General features: G+C 37.2%; 1 protein-coding gene across 2 annotated transcripts in view; it reads left to right on the forward strand.

Moving 5' to 3' along the window:
- Positions 1 to 22,255, forward strand: part of NAALAD2 (N-acetylated alpha-linked acidic dipeptidase 2) — a 48,824-nt gene that overhangs the window by 12,306 nt on the left and 14,263 nt on the right. For both annotated transcript variants that reach the window (XM_055416185.2, XM_055416186.2), the window contains exons 4-14: positions 225 to 326; positions 1,034 to 1,159; positions 3,928 to 4,114; positions 8,763 to 8,856; positions 9,970 to 10,068; positions 15,180 to 15,265; positions 15,690 to 15,809; positions 15,914 to 15,996; positions 19,418 to 19,481; positions 20,786 to 20,853; positions 21,462 to 21,553. In XM_055416185.2, the coding sequence (XP_055272160.1) occupies positions 225 to 326; positions 1,034 to 1,159; positions 3,928 to 4,114; positions 8,763 to 8,856; positions 9,970 to 10,068; positions 15,180 to 15,265; positions 15,690 to 15,809; positions 15,914 to 15,996; positions 19,418 to 19,481; positions 20,786 to 20,853; positions 21,462 to 21,553 (1,121 nt within the window). The remainder of the gene's footprint in view (positions 1 to 224; positions 327 to 1,033; positions 1,160 to 3,927; positions 4,115 to 8,762; positions 8,857 to 9,969; positions 10,069 to 15,179; positions 15,266 to 15,689; positions 15,810 to 15,913; positions 15,997 to 19,417; positions 19,482 to 20,785; positions 20,854 to 21,461; positions 21,554 to 22,255) is intronic.

A 22,255-nucleotide genomic window follows, 5' to 3' on the forward strand; every position in this document is an offset into this window, starting at 1 on the left:
CTAATGGTGTAGGAGGCTTCCTTTTTCTCTGCACCTTCTCTAGCATTTCTAGCGTTTACATCTCTCTGATGGTTAGCAACGCTGAGCATCTTTTCCTGTGCCTGTTCACCGTCTGTATGTCTTCTCTAAAGAAATATCTATTTAGGCCTTTTGCCCACAAAGTGTATTATTCTTTAATAGCAATCTGAAATGTTTCTAACTTTATGTGTTTCAATTCTTGCTAGATTTTCAATACATCATACACTGAGCCACCACCAGATGGATATGAGAATGTTAAGAATATTGTACCGCCCTATAATGCCTTTTCACCCCCGGGTGTGCCAGAGGTAAAATAAAAGACACTCAGTTCTTTAAGCCTTTATATAAAAATACCTATGTAAAGGACTAAAACCAAGGAAATTAGGTGGATCATACATGTTAATTCATACTTTGAGACTCCATCCTCTATATAACCTCCCTAAAAACAATTTTTAGAAAAGAAAAAGAAAATAAATACTTGAGAACCAGACCCTGGTAAGCACATGCCACTCTTTGAAATAACTAAGAAACTGCTGAACGTGTCTTAATTCAGTAAGGGCAGTAGATAGTTTTCAAGCTTTTTTCCTTTGTTCATTGTCTGACTTTGTTATAGATTTGTAGATGTGAATTGATAAAGCACACCATAGAAGTTCGTAATACCATGGTTGGAAATAAATACCATAGTTGGAAATAAATACCATGGTTGGAAATAACGTAGCTACTTTTATTTATACTATTTCCCGTAGCTCAGTATACACTAGTAATTTCTTCAAACATTTAAGCACTGTTTAAATATTTTACATATTGTCTCTCTTTTTTTTTAAATTTCAGGATACTGAAATGTTTTAAAAGACTTCTCCAGAATTAGCATGGGTCTGTTTATTAAGCCCAAGACAAGAAAGATAACTTTTTATTATGATGCAGTATTATGCAGCAAAATTCTACTTTGGTTTTCTCTTTAGCAGTGTTTTGTATTTTTGCTGTTGTTGTTTGTTTTTATTTTTATTTCCAACAGGGGGAGCTCATATATGTGAACTACGCTCGTACTGAAGACTTTTTCAAACTAGAAAGAGAGATGAACGTCAACTGCACTGGAAAGATTGTTATTGCAAGATATGGGAAAATCTTCAGAGGAAACAAAGTACTTTGTTATTTGCTTTTCTAAAGGGAAAAATAATATATAACCAGTAAATATAAATGATTTACATCATTTGCATTATGGTTTCCAAAAATTACTGTTGGTTGGTTTAGTCACTAAGTAGTGTCTGACTCTCGTGACCCCATGGACTGTAGCCCACCAGGCTCCTATGTCCATGGGATTCTCCAGGCAAGAATACTGGAGTGGGTTGCCATTTCCTTCTCCAAAATTGCCGTATATATACATATTTATAAATTTGTTATTTTCATGGTTGCACAGAAAAACCCTGGGGTTTTATTTGTTTGTTTATCTTTTGTCATTGTTGTTTTTGCTACCTCACCTATCTGGAAAGGGAAGTTATTCTTCTTAGTTTTATTACCAAAGCTATGTTGTTTTTATATTAAAATAATCAAATTTTATAAAAACTAAAAAATGAAGATCCATATATTAATCCATTCATTGCCTATTAATCAAATCTTAATAGGTCTTTTCAGGCCTAATTTTGTGAAATATGAATGTATGTCTTCATATACAAATTTTACGTGGAGGGCATCAGATACTACGTATTGTATAAATTTATTTTTCACTCGGGAATAACTCAGAGGTCAGCACATTGAGAGTTAACGATAAGATGGTTCAGAGTGTCGGGTGCTGGATCTGTTTGCCCTGGCTTCTCGTCTGGTGCGGGTTCCCTGTGCTCTAGAACTTTTCCTGTGAGCAAGTTAGTGAACCTCTCTGTGCTGGTCTCTCTCCTTACGTGGAATAGGAATGCTAATAATAAAGTTACTCTGGAATCCACAGTAGGATTTATCAACCTTACATTTGAAATCACTTAATAGTTACTGGTACTGAGTAATTTCTTGTAACTGCTTATTAAGTAAATACCTCATTTTGTAAAAATCGTTGTTTGGCTGTACCGAGTTTTAGTTGCAGCACACGGGATCTCTAGTCGTGGCACTTGAGCTCTCATGAGCAGCATGTGGGATCTAGTTCCCTGACCAGGGATCATGCCTGGGTTCCCTGCATTGGGAGCTCCGAGTCTTGGCCACTGGACCATCGGGGAAGTTCTTCCCTTGTCATTTTAGATGGCTATGCAATATTTCACAGAATTATTAAACAATTTATTTAACCATTCTGCTTGTCTTAAATTTGTTACTATTACAAATATTTATGTTGTGAACATCTTTGTCCGTATGTACCTGAACATTTGTGTGAGGATTTTTGTAATATAGATTTACTCCTAGAAGCTGAATGGCTAAATCATAGTGTACAGTTGACTCAAATCTATGACAGCATAGATTTGAACTCTGTGAGTCCACTTGTACATGGATGTTTTCAATAGTTAATGATAGTATTATATAGTCACTGCATGGGCTTCCCAGGTGGCACAGGAGCCTGCTAATGCAGGAGACACACAGGAGGTATGGGTTCAATCTCTGGTTCAAGATCTCCTGGAGTAGAAAAGGGCAACCAACTCCAGTATTCTTGCCTAAAAAATCCCATGGACAAAGGAGTTTGGCAGGCTACAGTCCATAGGGTCACAAAGAGTTGAACAGGAATGAGCAACTATGCATGCATTCATACAGTTTCTACAAGGTCATAGGTTGGTTGAAACCACAGATGCAGGCAAATGGAGACTACGGAGGGCCAAGCCTAAATTATTCTTGGATTAACCCTGCATTGTTCAAGGATCAGTTGTACATTATTTCAAAAGTTTGATGGGCATCATCAATTTGTACTCCAAAAAATTGTATCAGATTTTACTTTTTCTAATCTTTGTCTGAATACTTGGAAGTGTTTTAGCTGACTGATGGTTATCTATCTTTCATTACACTACTTCTGGCAATCAAGAACTCAGTATCTTACAGGATACATTTTTCCTATTTGTGGTCAGTCTGAATTGTTAGAAAAGTATTTACAAAACACTGGGCGATGTTTTAGACACTAAGTTCTGGGTAGAATTTCTTCTCTATCTTCTCTTCTCCTCTTCTGCCCCTGGCTGTCTGCAGTGAGATGATGGAGTGTTAACCATTGGACCACCAGGGACTTTACCTGTGTAGAATTTTAAATTAGCTTTCTTAGCTCCACAGATATTTACATCATCTTAAGTCTATGGTGTTCTAAATGTTGGAGAGTGTGCGTGCTCAGTCACCTCAGTCATGTCCAACTCTTTGTGATCCAATGGACTGTGGCCCACCAAGCTTCTCTGTCCATGGGAGTTTCCAGGCAAGAATACTGGAGTGGATTGCCATGCTCTCCTCCAGGGGATCTTCCCTATCTGGGAATAGAACCCACATCTCCTGCGTTGCCTCCATTGCAGGCAGATTCTTTATCATTGAGCCACCTGGGAAGCCCCAAACACAGAGGGGTAGATAGTTAAAGTGAGTTAGACAAGGTCCTTGTTCTCAAAAATAGTAGTAGGGAAGAAAGATGTTTAAAAATTATTTTACAATGCTTTGATCCATCTTGTAATATAATCATATGCAAAATATAGAAGATGTATAGAAAAGAGACATTAATTTTGCAGTTTTAGGTATAATAGGAATGCTTCACAGAAAAGGTAATAACTTGTTTGGAGTTATATTGAATAAATGCGAGTTGTTAAGTCTGCCTAGGCAGAAATCATATTCAAGCCAAAAAGAACTGATTGTTATCAGTGTGATAATGAAACAGTGTGTAAGTTTCCTTATGTTATTAAATTGGTTTTATCCTACATGGGTAAGTCAGTCTTTTGCCATTTCTACATTATGGATTGCTTATTGCCCCTGCAGGTTAAAAATGCCATGTTGGCAGGAGCCAAGGGAATCATCTTGTACTCAGATCCAGTTGACTACTCTGCTCCTGGGGTACAGCCATATCCCAAAGGGTGGAACCTTCCTGGAACTGCAGCCCAAAGAGGGAATGTGTTAAATCTGAATGGGGCTGGTGACCCCCTCACTCCAGGCTATCCAGCTAAAGGTAACAGATGAGTCTGTTATGGCCCACTCATTTTTGCAAAAATATTATTGTCCTTACAGAAGGCATAAAAGTTGAGCATATGTAGAATACCATTAAAATTGTGCACAATTGTATTTTGGATTGCTACTGCTAGGAATTTAAAAGAATTTCCCTTTTATTATTTCAGCTTTAAGTTTCCACAAGGTGTGGACGTGGGGAGGGGGAGTAGACAGTTCAGTTCTCTTCTGCCTTTAGTAGAGGTTGAAGAACACATGTCCAGAGTAATATTCTTACCAAACTAGAACTTAGGATTTCTGAACTGGGTAATGATTTTCTTTTTCTATAGATCACGTATTTCTATTTTTGAAAATACCAATATGTTGTTTTGTGTGATTTAATATGTAAAGTGTGAAAGATTTTCACATTTGTGTAACCATATCCACAATCAAGATAATGAACGTGTCCATTACCCCGAAAAGTTTAATCACATCTTTTTGTGATACCTTCCTCTCAACCCCACTCCCTCCCTGCCAGTCCCTAGGAATCACTGATTTGCTTTCTGTCTAGTATAATTATTTTGAGCTTCAGCTATGTTGATGTCTGTGTCAATATTTCATTTCTTTTTGTCGTGGCTGTTGAATGGTATTCCATTGAATGGGTACTCTGTAGTTTGTTTATTCGTTAACTTATTCTTGGGAATTTAGATTGCTTTAAGTTTTGGAGATATTACACATAAAACTGCTATGAACAGTTGTATGCAGGTCTTTTTATGTATATATACTTTTGTCTCTCTTGAGTAAATGAAATGGCGTGGCTGGATAACATGATAGATGATTTTCAAATTGTTTTCCAAAGTGGTTGTACCATTTTGCATTCTAGCAGCAGTGTGTGAGTGTCAGCGGCTTAGTATGGTTGATCTTTTTAACTTTACATTCTAATCGATATGAAAGTCTCCAAGTTACAATTCTTTTTCAAAGTTTTGGTAGCTATTCTGGTTCCTTCCCATGTGAATTTTAGAACTGGCTTATCAATTTCTACCAAAAAGTCTCCTGGGAGATTGACTGAGGTTGAATTAAACCTATAGGTCAGTTTTGGGAAAATTGATGTTTTAAAATATGGAATCTTCTGACCCATAAACATGGTACAGCTCTCGATTTACTTAGGTATGTGTAACTTTCAGCGCATTTGTTGTTTCACTGTACAGACCATGTGTATCTTTTTTCACATTTATCCATAATAATTTCATAGTGTTATTCTTTTTAAAATTACATTTTAAATTTCAGTTTCCAGTTGGCTATTGTTAGTAAATGGAAATGTTGTTTCTACAGGAAACATACTGATCTTGTGTATTGATCTTGTATTCTATAAACTTATCAGTAATTAGTTCTGCTAGGTTTTTGTGGATTCCATCAGCTTTTGCATAGGTGATCATGTCATATGCCCATAAAGAGAGTTTTTATTTCTTTGTTTCTATTCTGGATGTCTTTTCTTTTTCTTTTCTTATTGTAGTATCTGGTACTTCTAGAACATTGCTATAAAAAGTTGTTAGAGCAGATATCCCTGCCATGTTCCTGCCCCAAAGACTGTCCCTGTCTTTCTCTGTTGAGTAGGATCTTAGCTATAGGGTTTTTTTTCCCCCAGATTTTATAGATTCCTTTTTATCAGATTGAGGAAGTTTACTTCTATCTTAAAGTGCTATGAATTTTTATCTTAGCACATTTATCTCATTTGACTAGCAATGTGTGCTGAATTTTATCAAATTATTTTACTGTACCTAATGAAATAATCTTAAATTGTTCTTATTTATTTTTTCAATTATACATATTAATTTGGGGGGAGTGCACCCTGTGCAGCTTGTTGGATGTTCTTAAATAAGGTATTGAAGGCAGGCCATGGTTGTAAAGACAGAAGCCTAACCACTAGGCTACCAGGAAATTCCCCAGATTGATTTTTGAGTGTTAAACCGAAACAACCTGGGGTAAACTCTAACGGAACATTCTTTTTTTAAAAAAAATTATTTATGACTGCGCTGAGTCTTCATGGCTGTGTGCAGGCTTTCTCTAGTTGCAGTGAGCGGGGCCTGCTCTCACGCTGCAGTGCACAAGCTTCACATTGCAGCGACTTCTCGTTGCAGAGCTCAGACTCTAGGCACACGTGGTTTAGCGGGTGCGGCACTCGGGCTCAGTAGTTGTGACACGGGTGTAATTGCAGCATGTGCGATCCTCCTGGACCAGGCACTGAGCCCATGTTGCTGCACTGGCAGGTGGATTTTTAACCGCGGGACCACCAGGGAAGTCCTCATTGTATTATTCTTTAATGCAATAGTGGTATATTACTGGATTTGTGCTAAAAATTTTGCTAAGAAACTGTCTTTAACAATAGCAGATATTGTCCTATCAATTTACTTTCTTGCAGTATCTCTGTCTCATTTTGGTAAAAGTAACATTGACTTCATGGAATAAATTAAAAATTACTTCATCTTCTTCATTTTTATGCAAGTGTTTATGTAGAATGGGTTTGATTTTGTCTGTAAATGTGGCTCAGTAGTCAAGAATCCACCTACCAATGCAGGAGACACCAGAGAGGCAGGTTTGCTTCCTGGGTCGGGAAGATCCCTTGGAGGAGGAGAGGCAACCCACTCCAGTATTCTTGCCTGGAGAATCCCGTGGAGAGAGAAGCCTGGTGCGCTATAGTCCATGGGGTTGCAAAGAGTCAGATGTGACTGAGCGACTGAGCGTGACGTGGCATGATGTAGAATCCTTCAGTGAATCGATGTGGGCCTGGCATTTTGTTGGTAGGAGTGTTTTTAACTGCAAATTAAATTTCTTCTGTAGGGATATGGCTGTTTACGTTATATATTTAATATTGAGCGAGATTTGATAGTTTAGGATTTTGTCCATTTCATCTAAGTTGTTAAATTTATGGGCATATACTTGTTTGTAATGTTCTTCCTTTCTTCTCTCTCTTTCTTTCTTTTCTGCAGGTCCTGGAGTGCTATTCTCCTCTTTATTTCTGATATTGATGGTTTATATATCTTTTCTTGATTTGTCTTGCAAGGGATTTATCAATTTTGTTAATCCACTCAGAGAACCAGCTTTGGATTTCGTTGATAATTTCTATCATTTGTCTCTTTTCTATTTCTAACATTTCTGCCCTGGTCTTTAGTAGGATATATCCTTTCTCCTCATTTTTGCTTCCTTTGCTCTTATTTTTTCAGTTTCTTAAAGTGGAATCTGATGTAACTTGTTTGAAACCTCTCTCTTTTCTAAGATAGTTGTTTTAATGCTCTAGAAAACTCTATTTTGGCTGAAACCACAAGTCCCAATTAGAATTTAAGCCTGACAATACTTTTCATCTTCCTTTAAGGAGAATATTGTTATTATTTGAGTAAGAAATTTTCACTTATTCCCAATACCACTTAGTTCAGTCACTCAGTCATGTCTGACTCTTTGCGATCCCATGGACTGTAGCATACCAGGTTTCCCTGTCCATCATCAGTCCCGGATTTACTCAAACTCTTGTCCGTCAAGTAGGTGATGCCATCCAACCATCTCATCCTCTGTCCTTCCCTTCTCCTTCTGCCGTCAGTCGTTCCCAGCATCAGGATCTTTCTCAGTGAGTCAGTTCTTCACATCAGGTGGCCAAAGTATTGGAGCTTCAGCTTCAGCAACAGTCCTTCCAATGAATATTCAGGACTGATTTCCTTTAGGATGGACTGGTTGGATCTCCTTGCAGTCCAAGGGACTCTCAAGAGTCTTCTCCAAAGCCACAATTCAAAAGCATCAATTCTTCGGTGCTCAGCTTTCTTTATAATCCAACTCTCACATCCATACTTGACTACCAGAAAAACCATAGCTTTGACTAGATGTACCTTTGTTGACAAAGTAATGTCTCTGCTTTTTAATATGCTGTCTAGATTGTTCATAGTTTTTCTTCAAAGGAGCAAGTGTCTTTTAATTTCATGGCTTCAGTCACCATCTGCAGTGATTTTGAAGACCCCAAAAATAAAGTCTGACACTTTACACTGTTTCCACATCTATTTGCCATGAAGTGATGGGACCAGATGCCATGATCTTAGTTTTCTGAATGTTGAGCTTTAAGCCAACTTTTTGACTCTGCTCTTTCACTTTCATCAAGAGGCTCTTTAGTTCCTCTTCATTTCTGCCATAAGGGTGGTGTTATCTGCATATCTGAGGTTATTGATATTTCTCCCAGCAATCTTGATTCCAGCTTGTGCTTCATCCAGCCCAGCATTTTGCATTCCCTTCAGTTCTTTTTTTACAGTTCTTTCTAGTTTCAGAATCTGGGATACATTTTCCAGGTATTTACTTAACTTTAGCGCAGCAGCAGCTTCTCTAAAAAGGATTCAAGATATCCTTAAGGAAATAAAATATTCTTGGACAATTCAAGAGAATTGCATGAAATGTCAAAGCAAACATAGGAATCTGTAATCCCTATAATTGATTTTACATTAAAATGTAAATGATTTAACTTTTTACTATCAAATTTAAATAGACCATATTGGATAAAGCTGTCACTTTGGGGAACTTTAAAATTTTGGATATAATATCAAACATATAGCAAATCTGCATTAGTAATAACAGGAATTCTTTTATACCCTTTGCTCGATTCTTCAATTGTTTTCCTCTTATGCAATTGATTTCTGCAGAGTATACCTTCAGACTTGATGTTGAAGATGGAGTGGGAATTCCCCAAATCCCTGTACATCCCATTGGATATAATGATGCAGAAATATTATTACGGTATAGTTTTCTAGTTGTATTTGAGAATAAGATACATTACACTAAATATCTACTTTCTCTTCTAAAACCTACCTATGTTATAAGTGAAGTCTGGTATCAGAATTGACTCCTGAAGTAGGAAATATAGAACACATCTTTTTCTCCATAAGGAAAGAGCAGTTTAATAACTAAGAAATAATAAGAAAACATTCCTGTATTTGCTACAAATGAAAGTCTCAAAAGGAAAAACTATGTCCAAAGATAAAAATATTGACTTGAGATTTTTCAAGTAGTTAGGTTATCTTAGGTATTTGTATTTGACCTGCATTTCAAAAATGTGGTGATACCCACAACTCACTGGATGTGTCAACTTACACCAGTTACCCAGTCTTTCTCCGATTTAGGTTCCTTCTCTGAAATAAAGATGGAACTAGTTTCTGCCTGATAGAGTTATTATATGTAGATGAAACCATTATGTAAATATCATATGAAAAACATTCAGTCAGTGTTTGCTATACTGTACTGTGGAGCTGTTGGTTCCTTTTCAGATTTCCTAATGTCTATTTTTTGTTTAATGTGCAAATGCAATTCAATAATTGCTTTTTTACTATGTAACCAGCAGCTTTTCTAGAAATTAATTTCTTCTCCTCCTTAATTTCATATGTTTAGTATTTCTTGAACCTAATGCTTCCCTATGTAAATAATTAAAGCAGAGATGCTGATGCACTGATGTTTCCCATTTCCCCTCACTATTTTGGTTGATTTTTCCTTAGCCCTTTTTTTGGTGGGAAGCTGTGCTGTGAAGCACATGGGATCTTAGTTCCTCAACCAGGGCTTGAACCCAGGCCCAGGCAGTGAAAGGCCGACTCCTAACCCCTGGACCGCCATGGAATTCCTCTCCTTAGCTCTTACCACTAGCATATAAACATTTTACTTATGTATTTCAGTAATGGTTCTCTTGCTAGGATGTAAGCTCTGCAAGGGAGGGAAATTTACAGTTCCCAGCACTTAGTAAATCCTCAATATATATTTGTTAAAATGTCTGAATAAAACCTCATCAGCTTACTTTGTGATTTCTTTTAGAAATTGTGATGCTCAGCCTTTTTTTCTGTCATTTTCATTTTCTCTTGACAGCTATTTGGGAGGAGTTGCTTCACCAGATGAGAGCTGGAAGGGAGGTCTTAACGTGAGTTACAACATTGGGCCTGGCTTTATAGGACACGATTCTTTCAGGTAGTTTTACGTTACTTTAGTATCCTAGAAAAAGTTTACATATTTAATGGAAAAATGTCAAGATAAGTGTTCTGCCAGTTTTGTTTTGCTTATCTTTTTTTTCTCATTTTTCATAGTGAATGATTATCATTTAGAAGTACTTAGAGCTTCCCTGGTGCCTCAGATGGCAATGCAGGAGACCTGGTTTCAATCCCTTGGTTGGGAAGATCCCCTGGAGAAGGCAATGGCAAGCTACTCCAGTACTATTGCCTAGAAAATCCCATGGATGGAGGAGCCTGGTAGGCTGCAGTCCATGGGGTCGCTAAGGGTCGGACACGACTGAGCAACTTCACTTTCACTTTTCACTTTCACACACTGGAGAAGGAAATGGCAACCCACTCCAGTGTTCTTGCCTGGAGAATCCCAGGGACGGGGGAGCCTGGTGGGCTTCCGTCTATGGGGTCACACAGAGTCGGACACGACTGAAGTGACTCAGCAGCAGCAGCAGTAGCAGCAGCAGAGCTTCCCTGGTGCCTCAGATGGCAATGCAGGAGACCTGTGTTCAGTCCCTTGGTCAGGAAGATCCCCTGGAGAAGGAAATGGCAACCCACTCCAGTATTCATGTCTGGAAAACCCCATGGACGCAGAAGGCTGGCAGCCTCCTGTCCAAGAGGTCTGCAAAGAGTTGGACACGACTGGGTGACTAAGCAAAAGAATTACTTATGGAATGATGTATTAAATTCTTCTTCCAACAAGGATATCACAACATTTATTTTTTACATCTCAAAAAATGCTACATCTGAGTTACAGGTTTAACATTTTAACTCTCCTCTTTTTTTTTCCTAAAGTAGTTATTTGGCTGTGGCAGGTCTTGCTTGCGGCATGTGGTATCGTCCCTCGCCAGGGACTGAGCTGGGGGCTCCCTGCACTGGGAGCATAGAGTCTTAGCCACTGGACCACCAGGGGAGTCCCTTAACTTCCCTCTTTACCTAACATTTTTAAATAGCTCTTCAGATAGCTGTCAAAATGCCCTGCATGTGAAGCACTAGCTTAACTTAAGGGAAGGAGTAAAAGAGAAGAGAGACAGGTTCCAGCCTTTTTACTGATCACTTCCTGTGTGTGTGGGTTAAAGAAGTTGAAATGGATATGCACATAACTGTTATAAGGCTCAGTACACTTATTTTAGTTATTATTGTTATCAATCCGTGATAGCACTTTTGAGGAGGCATGATCATAGAATATGTTTCATTGAGCTTAATTTTACAGAAGGAATAAGTTTTCCAGTGGATCAAGTTAGGCAGGAAATGTCAGTGGTAGAGAACAGCTTGTCCAGAGTTGTAGAACATCATGGCATGATCAGAATTTTAAGTACTTCTATTTGCTTGAAAGGTAGAGAGGAAGGAAAACTTAAAAACTGATGAACTGCAGAAAATATGGCTGTTTTTATTAAGACAGAATTATTAAGTCAGTCTTGTTTGCTAGAAATTTACTTAACAATATGAATTTGTATTCTGAGAATGTCTTTTAATTTCTGTTAAAAGTTTTATTTCAGAACTTTTAAATTATTGCTGCTGACAAGTGTTCAGCCACGTCCAACTCTTTGCAACCCCATAGACTGTATCCTGCCAGGCTCCTCTTTCCATGGGATTTTTCCAGGCAAGAATACTGGAGTGAGTTGCCATTTCCTTCTCTAGGGGATCTTCCCAATGCAAGGATCGAACCTGGGTCTCTTGCATCTGCTACACTGGCAGACAGATTCTTTATCACTCTACCCACTCCAGTATTCTGGCCTGGAGAATTCCATGGACTATACAGTCCGTGGGGTTGCAAAGAGTTGGACACAACTGAGCGACTTTCACCCACCCACCCACCAGCACCACCTGGGAAGCCCTTTAAAGTATTAGGAGTTCAGTTTTATTTTATAGTAATTTTAGAAATATTTTTATGTAAGTGCTTATTTATCTGTCTCTCAGTTAGAATGGACTTCTTTTAATATGAGACTTTATTATCTAATTATTAATACTCTCTCGAGGTACACAATGAAAGATATAGGCCTTTCTGATTTATAAACAGAAACATACACACAGAGAAATCAATAAACACATAGCTACAGTCACAGTTCAAGAGTAAGCTCAGAAACAGAACATTTCCCTGGTGAAGATATCAAAAAGCTGTCCATCTTCAATGTGAGCAAAAATCCCTATTTGATTTGAACTCAAAATGGTCAAATACACAATTTTTAAAAAAATAATTGCTAAAAACAAGACTCTGTGTCATTCCTCATCTAAGAGATCTTAATAATAATGTATTGATCACCTTATAGAAATTACCAAATGATAACCAAATTCTTTACCATTGCCTCCACAAATGTGGTGTAACGTATCTGCTGTAAGCAAACTAGAAGCATAAACAAAACACAGAATCAGTAGAAAAAAATAAGGTGGAGATACGGAGATTCAGCCAAAGTAAAATTTTATTGCTGCTTGGAATTTACATCTGTGAGTCAAGGAAGACACGTCTGGGTTTAAGCTGCCCTTTCTTGACTCTCCAAGAAGAATCCATTGTACATCTCAGTGGGACTTCCAGAAATGATAAAGGATGATTTTTTTTTAAGTAAAACCATAATTCTCATACAAATATAAAGTGAATTTGTATAAAAATTTTATTTAATGCAATAAGGGAACCCGAAAGGAGTTAAAAGCTGGTTCAAAGGAGAATTCAAAGAAAAAATGAGCTCCTTAGGAATGCTGCAATGAGTATGCTTAATAGCTGAAAAACTGATTTCTTCCACACTTAGGAAAGGAAAGTTTATGAGAGAAATTGTGCCTTTCAGTGAACATGAATTATTTGTATTACCAGATTTCCACAAGTTAAATTCTTTCTCTGTAGAGTTTTAAAATAGTCTTATCAAACAAAGACTTTGATAGGCAGAAGTAACTCTGATATGTGAGCTGAGTTTGTTCTTAGATTTCTCCTGTATTTCCCTATATAGGAGGATATTCATTCCTTTCACAAATACTTATTGAGCATTTACTGTACCCTGGCACCATTCTGGGCACTGGGGATTCAGCAGTGTACAAAACAGGCAAAAACCTCTGCCCTCTGGAGTCTATATTCTTGAGTTCAGTTTATTTGGAACTTAATGAATTTGAAGTGATAGCAGGACATTATGGGCCATTATGTATCATTTAATCTTATAGGCAACATCCCTTTAGTGATTAACTTATAATAAGATAACGACATGTTCTTCCCTGTTACAAGGCGGGGAAAGAAAAGACCCATCTGAGTCAAATTGCCCCCAGGGCAGGTCTTGTGATGGTCCCAGATTGGAGGCTTAGGTTTTGGAAGGTTCAGATACAGCACAGGGGTTCCTTGTGTCTGTGTGGCTATACCCCTGGCTGATGTCATTGTCATTCAGATTCGTGGCAAGTCAAATTCCCTCAGCATAGAATCCCAAATTGAAGATCAAATTCCTCTGGAAATCATTTCTGTCAATGGTAAAGCAGAAGATGCCCCAAAGTCAATCTCCCAAGTTGTCCAGAATTTCAGGAACTTCATTTGCAGAGCCCACAACGTTCTCGCTGACCCACTGGAAAGCGTAGCAGTACTTCTTTAGGTAATTCTTTCAGGTACTTCTGGAGTCAGTGATACTAAAAACTAGAAAAATATAAAGATGAAAGATGTAGATGACCTTCTTTGAGAATCTGAGCAGATAGTTTATTTTCCATTTAGATTAAACTAGATTGTCTTCTCATTCCTCATTGTTACAGCGTTCTTTTATTTTCGTCATTTTATTACATATGTCAGTGAAGTTGGGTTTCTTGCTAATAGATCTTAGGCTCATATGTTTAGAAACATGCTAAAGAATACTTTTGCTTTTTGCTATTAATTTTTAGCATTCAGAAGCAAAAATAAAATCTTTTACCAAATGTCTTAAAATGCAGAACAACACCCATTGATTAGTTTTCCCCTAAAGGCACTTTTTAGTTGAATACTATTCATGAATTATATACACATTCAGAGTCATAATGTACTTTTGGGGGGAGAAACACCAGAATCTACACTTAACAATATACAGGATTTGACTTGTTAGTTCTTACATTCAAAAATGAACTAAAAAGTAGAAAGTTCTGGGGTTCCCAGTGCACTTCCTATGAGCCTGCCATAGATTAAAAATTTTTATTCCCCTCTGATAAAGAGGCTCAACATTTTCCCATGTCAGTTCGGCTTTATAAAATGTGAATGGCATTTTTTTCTGACTTTCTGATCTTGATTGTACTTTCCTGTGAATTCTGATTTGGTTAATTACAGTTGATGAATGAATATTTAAAAGGCAGGCCCAGATCAGAATCAACAGTGATGGCCTGGAAGAGTTTCATCACATAGCTGTCTTATACACTTTAGGAGGTGTTTCTCAAACTGCCATTTAACGATAGAATTTATCATGTTTCTTGTAGGCAGCACTCAATCAGCTCATTAACAGTATACTGATGGACCATTTTGATAATCTTGGAAAATGTTAACTGAATATCAGAAATTAATATTACTATAAAACAAATTACAAATAAGCTTCTCTGGAAACTTCCCTGCTGGTCGGTGGCTAAGACTCTGAGCTCACAATGCAGGGGGCCCGGGTCCAGCCCCGATCAGATCTCACTTGCCACCACTAAGATCCGGTGCAGCCAAATGAATAAATATATATAAAAATATTAGGCTTCTTTGACCTTTAATAGATAATAGGCTCTCTCCCTTATTTTTGTAATTGTATAGCATGTATTTAAAAATTTTAGAATAAATACATAAGGTATGTTTAATAATAGAATATTTTGAACTCTATCAATAATAGAGCTATGAGGGAGGAAAAATATAAAATATTGATGTTTGGTTTTTAAAATTTGAATTTAATGTGCATGCTTCAGTACACAGGAGTAAGATGTCATGATATCTGCAACTTACTTGCAAATGGCTAAACAATATTATAATTATTTGAGTTTGTGTGGTGGTTATTTGGGAAGTTATTGCGCTGTTATACAGTTTTCTGTACTTTTGAGATTTCTTATAATAAAACAGTGGAAGAAAGCTGTTAGACATAATGCTCCATGTGAAGTAATTTGTCCCCTTTGAAATTCTAGGAAGGTTAGAATGCATGTTTATAATTTCAATAAAATCACAAGGATTTACAATGTAATCGGAACTATCAGAGGATCTGTGGAACCTGGTAAGTTGATGGATTATTGTAGACGTGTGGCTTTACAAGATTGCAAGAAGATTTTAGTGCACAGTTAATTTTTTTCTGGCTGTTGTGAAATGACTAACTTTGGAAGAAAAAAGTATAATTCTAAAAGGAAACTGTACCTTATGGTGTTCATTTCTAAGGGGAAACTCAAGAGGAAGCCTTTTTTTCTGATTAGAACATGATATTTTTAATATGCTTTATTTTCAGTGCCATTTTAGGTTCAGAATAAAATTGAGTACTAGGCACAGAGAGCTCACATGCAACCCCTGCTCCCCTCAAGCCCCACGTGTAACATCGCGTACCCTGGTGGTACGTTTGTTAGAGGAAGTTTAATTTAAAAACATAAGTTGTACTCTTTATAAATGTATTCAAAGCTGAAGTTCTTTTGAACACATTTTTTTCCCAGACAGGTATGTTATTCTGGGAGGTCATCGGGACTCCTGGGTATTTGGAGGCATTGACCCAACCAGTGGGGCTGCTGCTTTGCAAGAAGTTGCCCAGAGTTTTGGGAAACTGCTGAGTAGTGGTAAGTAGTGTTTCTGTGGTAGGTGGTGACAAAAAGCGACCAACTGAAATTTCCTTTGCTTTTAGGCAGATATACCTAGTTATGTGTGTTAACAATGATTACAGGCTGGAGACCAAGAAGAAGTATCATTTTTGCCAGCTGGGATGCAGAAGAATTTGGACTTCTGGGTTCTACAGAATGGGCTGAGGTAAATAACACAGAAAGTTTCTTGTTTTTTTGGTCAACAGGCAACAAATATTTATGTCTCATGACTGAAGCGACTTAGCATGTATGCCTGCATCGGAGAAGGAAATCGCAACCCACTCCAGTACCCTTGCCTGGAGAATCCCAGGGACGGGGGAGCCTGGTGGGCTGCCAGCTATGGGGTCGCACAGAGTCGGACACGACTGAAGTGACTTAGCAGCAGCAGCAGGATAGTCACAAATAGGTTCCATTACCTAATATGGTTTTAATTTTGATAAATACTCGAGAATTTGGGAATTAGAGTTGGTTTTTACTTTCATAGCAGATTGGCAAATCAGAATATCCTCTTTATTACTGGACTGTGAACAAATTTATTATTGTCAAAATATTTTAGTTTGTATTTGTTTTGCAAAAATCCATATGTTCAGAAAGTAGTTAAAACTAGCAGGATGTTTCTGACAAATGAATTAACTGATCTGAAAACTGATACAGATCCTTGGAGTTAATTTTCAAGTTTTTGAAGTTTCTTTGGATTTCTTCTATCTAAGAAAACATGAGATGTTCTATTTTGGTGACTATATTATAATTTCACATTTATAGATTTGATACATAATTGTAAACATGGGTTTATTTTACCATTCATGAAAGTGCCTGATTGTGGAGTATAAGATGATAATTTTGTAAATTGACTTATTTTTTGCTTCAGCTATGATTAATTCTGTCACTGACTCTTGATGCTTTAAGTGTCTCTCCTAGGCTTCCCTCTGTCATCCTCTTCCCTTAGCCTCTCTGTCCAGTAACTCTAAGTTCTTAAATGTGCAAGGTAAGCTCAGAAGACAAATGTGCTGAAAACAATTTTCCTCACCATCCTCTATTTTATAAGTCCAGATTTTATAGAATTGCTTTAAAGCATGTCATGTATTTCTTGCCATCTGTTGTTTCCTTCTGACTTCTTTCCTCTTACTTTACTTTAAAATAATATGAATTAAATAATTACGGAAGTAAAATCACACACACAGTTACTTGTATCACTTGTGCTTTGTTCCATTTATATTGCAAAGTTTAATTATTACGCTGGTATTGTGAATATGCATTTTGGAATAGACTTAACTTTAGATGAATAATTTCTTAGGAATACATGCATGTATAAATATATATTTCTGTTCCTATAATTTCAGCAGCTTAAAATGAAGATAAAATAAATCCAAGATATAATATGCCTTACATTAATTTAAATACATGTGGGTTAAAAGACAGTTTTGATACTGTTTATAGTTTTCTGCCAGATTCTTGATCACATTCAACAGCATCCTTACCTTCTTAAATATAGTTTAGGAATCTTCTTTATTTCTACTGTAAGTCTGTTATAATGGGGACTCTGACTCTATTTATCTATAGCAGAGTCAGCTGTCACCTGACCTATGTGGGCAGCTACAGACACAAGAATCCTCATTTTTGTAATAACCACTCACAGCTTTAAATGTTTTTATTGTGACATGTTCTTATATGGTAGCAAGCTAGAGAGAGTAGAGAGGTCTCTCAACATATTCTCATATGTGTGTGACACTAGTCTTTCTCTGCTTTATCTTGCAGGGTGAGTGTGTGAAAGAGAGAGAGAGATGAGAATATCTCGTTAGTTCTGTTGTCCATCCTTTCTCCCTCTAGGTTTTTTTCTCTATCCTCTGCTTTTTTTGTTCTTTTTCTTCATCATACCTTAAAAAAAGTTTTAGATAAATAGAAATTTTCAACTACTCACTTTAAATGATAAATTTAAATGGGTATATCCAGTTTCGGTGGATCCCACACTTCTATGTATGTAATGATTGCTAGAGATTCAGTTCAGATCAGTCACTCAGTCGTGTCCGGCTCTTTGTGACCCCATGGACCGCACGCCAGGCCTCCCTGTCCATCACCAACTCCCGGAGTTTATTCAAACTCATGTCCATCGAGTCGGTGATGCCATCCAGCCATCTCATCCTCTGTCATCCCCTTCTCCTCCTGCCTTCAATCTTTCCCAGCATCAGGGTCTTTTCCAATGAGTCAGTTCTTCACATCATTTAACCAAAGTATTGGAGCTTCAGCTTCAGCATCAGTCCTTCCAATGATCATTCTGGACTGATTTCCTTTAGGATGGACTGGTTGGATCTCCTTGCAGTCCAAGGGACTCTCAAGAGTCTTCTCCAGCACCACAGTTCAAAAACATCATTCTTTGGTGCTCAGCTTTCTTTATAGTCCCACTCTCACATCCATACATGACCACTGGAAAAAGCATACCTTTGACTAGACGGACCTTTGTTGGCAGAGTAATGTCTGTGCTTTTTAATATGCTATCTAGGTTGGTCATAACTTTCCTTCCAAGGAGCAAGTGTCTTTTAATTTCATGGCTGCAATCAGCATCTGCAGTGATTTTGGAGCCCAGAAAAATAAAGTCAGCCACTGTTTCCACTGTTTCCCCACTTATTCCCCATGAAGTGATGGGACCAGATGCCATGATCTTTGTTTTCTGAATGTTGAACTTCAGGCCAACTTTTTCACTCTCCTCATTCACTTTCATCAAGAGGCTCTTTAGTTCCTCTTCACTTTCTTCCATAAGGGTGGTGTCATCTGCATATCTGAGGTTATTGATATTTCTCCCAGCAATCTTGATTCCAGCTTATGCTTCATCCAGCCCAGTGTTCCTCATGATGTACTCTCCATATAAGTTAAATAAGCAGGGTGACAATATACAGCCTTGACATACTCCTTTTCCTATTTGGAACCAGTCTGCTGTTCCATGTCCAGTTCTAACTGTTGCTTCCTGACTGAATACAGATTTCTCAAGCGGCAGGTCAGGTGGTCTGGTATTCCCATCTCTTTCAGAATTTTCCACAGTTTATTGTGATCCACACAGTCAAAGGCTTTGGCATAGTCAATAAAGCAGAAATAGATGTTTTTCTGGAACGCTCTTGCTTTTTTGATGATCCAGCAGATGTTGGCAATTTGATCTCTGGTCCCTCTTCCTTTTCTAAAACCAGCTTGAACATCTGGAGGTTCACTGTTCACATATTGTTGAAACCTGACTTGGAGAATTTTGAGCATGACTTTACTAGCGTGTGAGATGAGTGCAATTGTGCGATAGTTTGAACATTCTTTGGCATTGCCTTTTATTTACTCACAAGGCATCAAGGAACTGTACTCTGAAAATGCTTTTGCCTCAGGGCTCACTGCTATTGCTATAAACAGTAACTAAAGATCATAATGTTTTTCTTGTTTTAAATGTATCACTGTTGTCAACCAACCAGTTAACAGCATTTTCTCAGAAATTATTGTCAAATTCATGGGTTTTATAAAGGTGTTTGTAGACTACCCTTATACCCAATTAATCTATTTTGTCTATATTCCCACAACATGCTGTGAATTAAGTAACAACTTTGCTTCAACTATAGGAGAACGTAAAAATACTCCAGGAGCGAAGCATTGCTTATATCAACTCAGATTCATCTATAGAAGGTAAATTGCATTTTTGATTGTTATTAAATAGTATGTCATCATTTAAGTCTGTACATTCAGTTTGTAAACCAAGGTTATCCTCTTCCTATGAGGTACCTCAATACCTTCATTTTCCATTTTACTAGAGAGAAAATCATAATTCAAATGAATCAATATGATTCATAACTAAACTATTGATCCTAATTTCTTTATATTTACTATTTGCCTATTTTGAATTACTAGTACTTAGCAGCCTTGATGGGAGGGGAGTTTGGGGGAGAATGGATACATGTATATGTATGGTTGGCCAAATTTGCTGTCCACCTGAAACTATCACAACATTGTTACGTGGCTTTAAAATAAGTTTTTTTTAAAAAAGAATATTTTTATTAAAAACACTTTGTGTTTTGAAGATATGAGATATTTTAGAGGGCGGTTAAATTTTGTATTGAATAACATTGATTTACCTGAGGTGCCAAGAAAAGGAAAAGAAAACCTCTAGTAAGTCATTGCATTCTTCATGTGGAGATAATAAAAGGATTGGGCTAAAATATTTCAGAAGAAATATTTTACAGAATATTTTATATAGAAATACTTCCTGAATGTAATGAAACAGATTTGAAGGGAGCAAAATCTACACACTTCCTTTTGACCCTAATGTGTGACATTTGTATCTCTAGGCTTTGTATTATTATTCCTAGTCAGAGCACACTTACCAGCTACTGACATGCTCTGGTCTAATGTCTGCTGTATACTATTGTATTAAATGAATGAGGGATTTCCCTGGGGTGGTCCAGTGGTTAGGATGCCATGCTTACACTGCTGTGGGCCTGGGTTTGACTCTGACTGTTGCTGTGGGAGCTGCCGCCTTAGCAAACTCCAGTGTCCTAAGTGTGTCCTGCCGCCTCTCTCGCCCTGAAGAATTATTTCCATCCTATTTTTGTTGTTGTTGTTGTCTTAAATAATAGTCTTTATTTTTACACAAAGCACTGCAAAACAAGGCAGTTCCCCAAGCGTGACTTGGAGCTAGAAATTCCATCCTGAGTGTGAAAGTGTTAGTCGCTCAGTCGTGTCCTACTCTTTGCAACCCCATGGACTGTAGCCCACCAGTCTCCTCTCCATGGAATTCTCCAGGCAAGAACACTGGAGTGGGTTGCCATTTCCTTCTCCATGTTTCCATCCTATTTTTAATTCTCTAGGAATGATGTGTTCAATTTGAAGTTTATAGTATCTTGTTTGTACTTGGAAAATAAAGTTAGAATTAAATATAGACTGGAGTTTCATTTGGAAGTATTAAAATACTTCGTGTCTTGTGTATTTTTCAGGCAATTACACTCTCAGAGTTGACTGCACACCCCTTCTTCATCAATTGGTGTATAAACTGACAAAAGAGGTATATAGTAGGTCTGTCTTAATTTTTTCTGATGGACAGTAAATAACTCTTGTTTTCTAAATCGGTGATACTTAGAGTGGAGAAAGGAATGGAGAGTATATGTTTGTAAGTATATGTTTAGTGAGGGTAATAAAAAATATTTATGTGTGTATCCCTACGCAAGTTCTTACAGTTCCCAACTAGAAACCTGAGGTCATGTAGCTTATTAAAACCCATTACATTCCAGCATTGTTTAAACACAGACTTTCTGAAATTAACTGCTCTTTTCACCCCACCTGCCCTGCAAAACCAGGACTCATTGACAGTTTCAAGCTCAGCTCTTTAATGTCTGTCTGCTGTTCTGAGGCCTCACTGTTGATCATCTTGGACAATCTCCTAAGTACATGGCCAAGTTACTAACAAGTACAAATTATAAATGTACTGGGATTATAAATGGGCTGGGATTTTTTTCCCTGCCATTTGAAAAAGCATATTTTTCTATAAAGAGTATAATACACAAATGTTCATATAGATAAAGGTAGAAGTTGATGTGAAATAACATGTGGTTTAATATTGGCAAAAATTTAATTGTTCTGTCTCTTTTGTGAATATTTGACTTATCTTTTCAGATCTCCAGCCCTGATGATGGTTTTGAGAGTAAATCTCTTTATGAAAGCTGGTTAGAAAAGGACCCTTTGTCAAAAAATAAAGCTTTGCCTAGGTAAATCACTTGTATGCACCTTTTCTACCACAGGATCAGTTGAGTTCCCCTTTGCTCCTTGTTTCTCCAGACATGCAATTCTCAGATGTCTCAACAATTTGAGAATGTTTTTTCAAATATTTAGTAAAAGAATATTAGGTATTAGTTTGCATTCTGGTATAAAATTACATTCAGATATGTATTAAATAAGGGCTTCCCAGGTAGCACACCCTGCCAAGGCAGGAGACGCAAGAGATGTAAGTTTGATCTCTGAGTTGGGAAGATCCCCTAGGGGAGGAAACAGCAACCCACTCCAGTATTCTTGCTTGGAAAATTCCATGGACAGAAGAGTCTGGCGAGCTACAGTTCATGGGGTCACAAAGAGTCAGATATGGCTGAACACATGAATTATATGTATTAAATATATTAATAAATATAACTTCAAATGGTAATGATGAAGTAAAAAAAATGATGGATTATTTCTTTCTAAATTTATTAAGGTGCATTATCAGCAACCACCAAGTTATGTCTTTACCTGTAGTTAGTTTAGAATTTATGTAAGAATTAATTGTTACTTCTCATTTATACAATGAGATTTTTCAGGCAAGAGTACTGGTTGTGGGTTGCCATTTCCTACTGCAGGGTATCTTCATAGGAAAGTTTTCTTGAGGGTGGTATACCTTTTTTAATTTTAATAAAGGTACCATACAGTTCCTTGCAGTT

This window comes from Moschus berezovskii, chromosome 25 (assembly GCF_049115385.1).
Source record: "Moschus berezovskii isolate FMDL1 chromosome 25, NW_MosBer_1.0, whole genome shotgun sequence".
NCBI classification, from domain to species: domain Eukaryota; kingdom Metazoa; phylum Chordata; class Mammalia; order Artiodactyla; family Moschidae; genus Moschus; species Moschus berezovskii.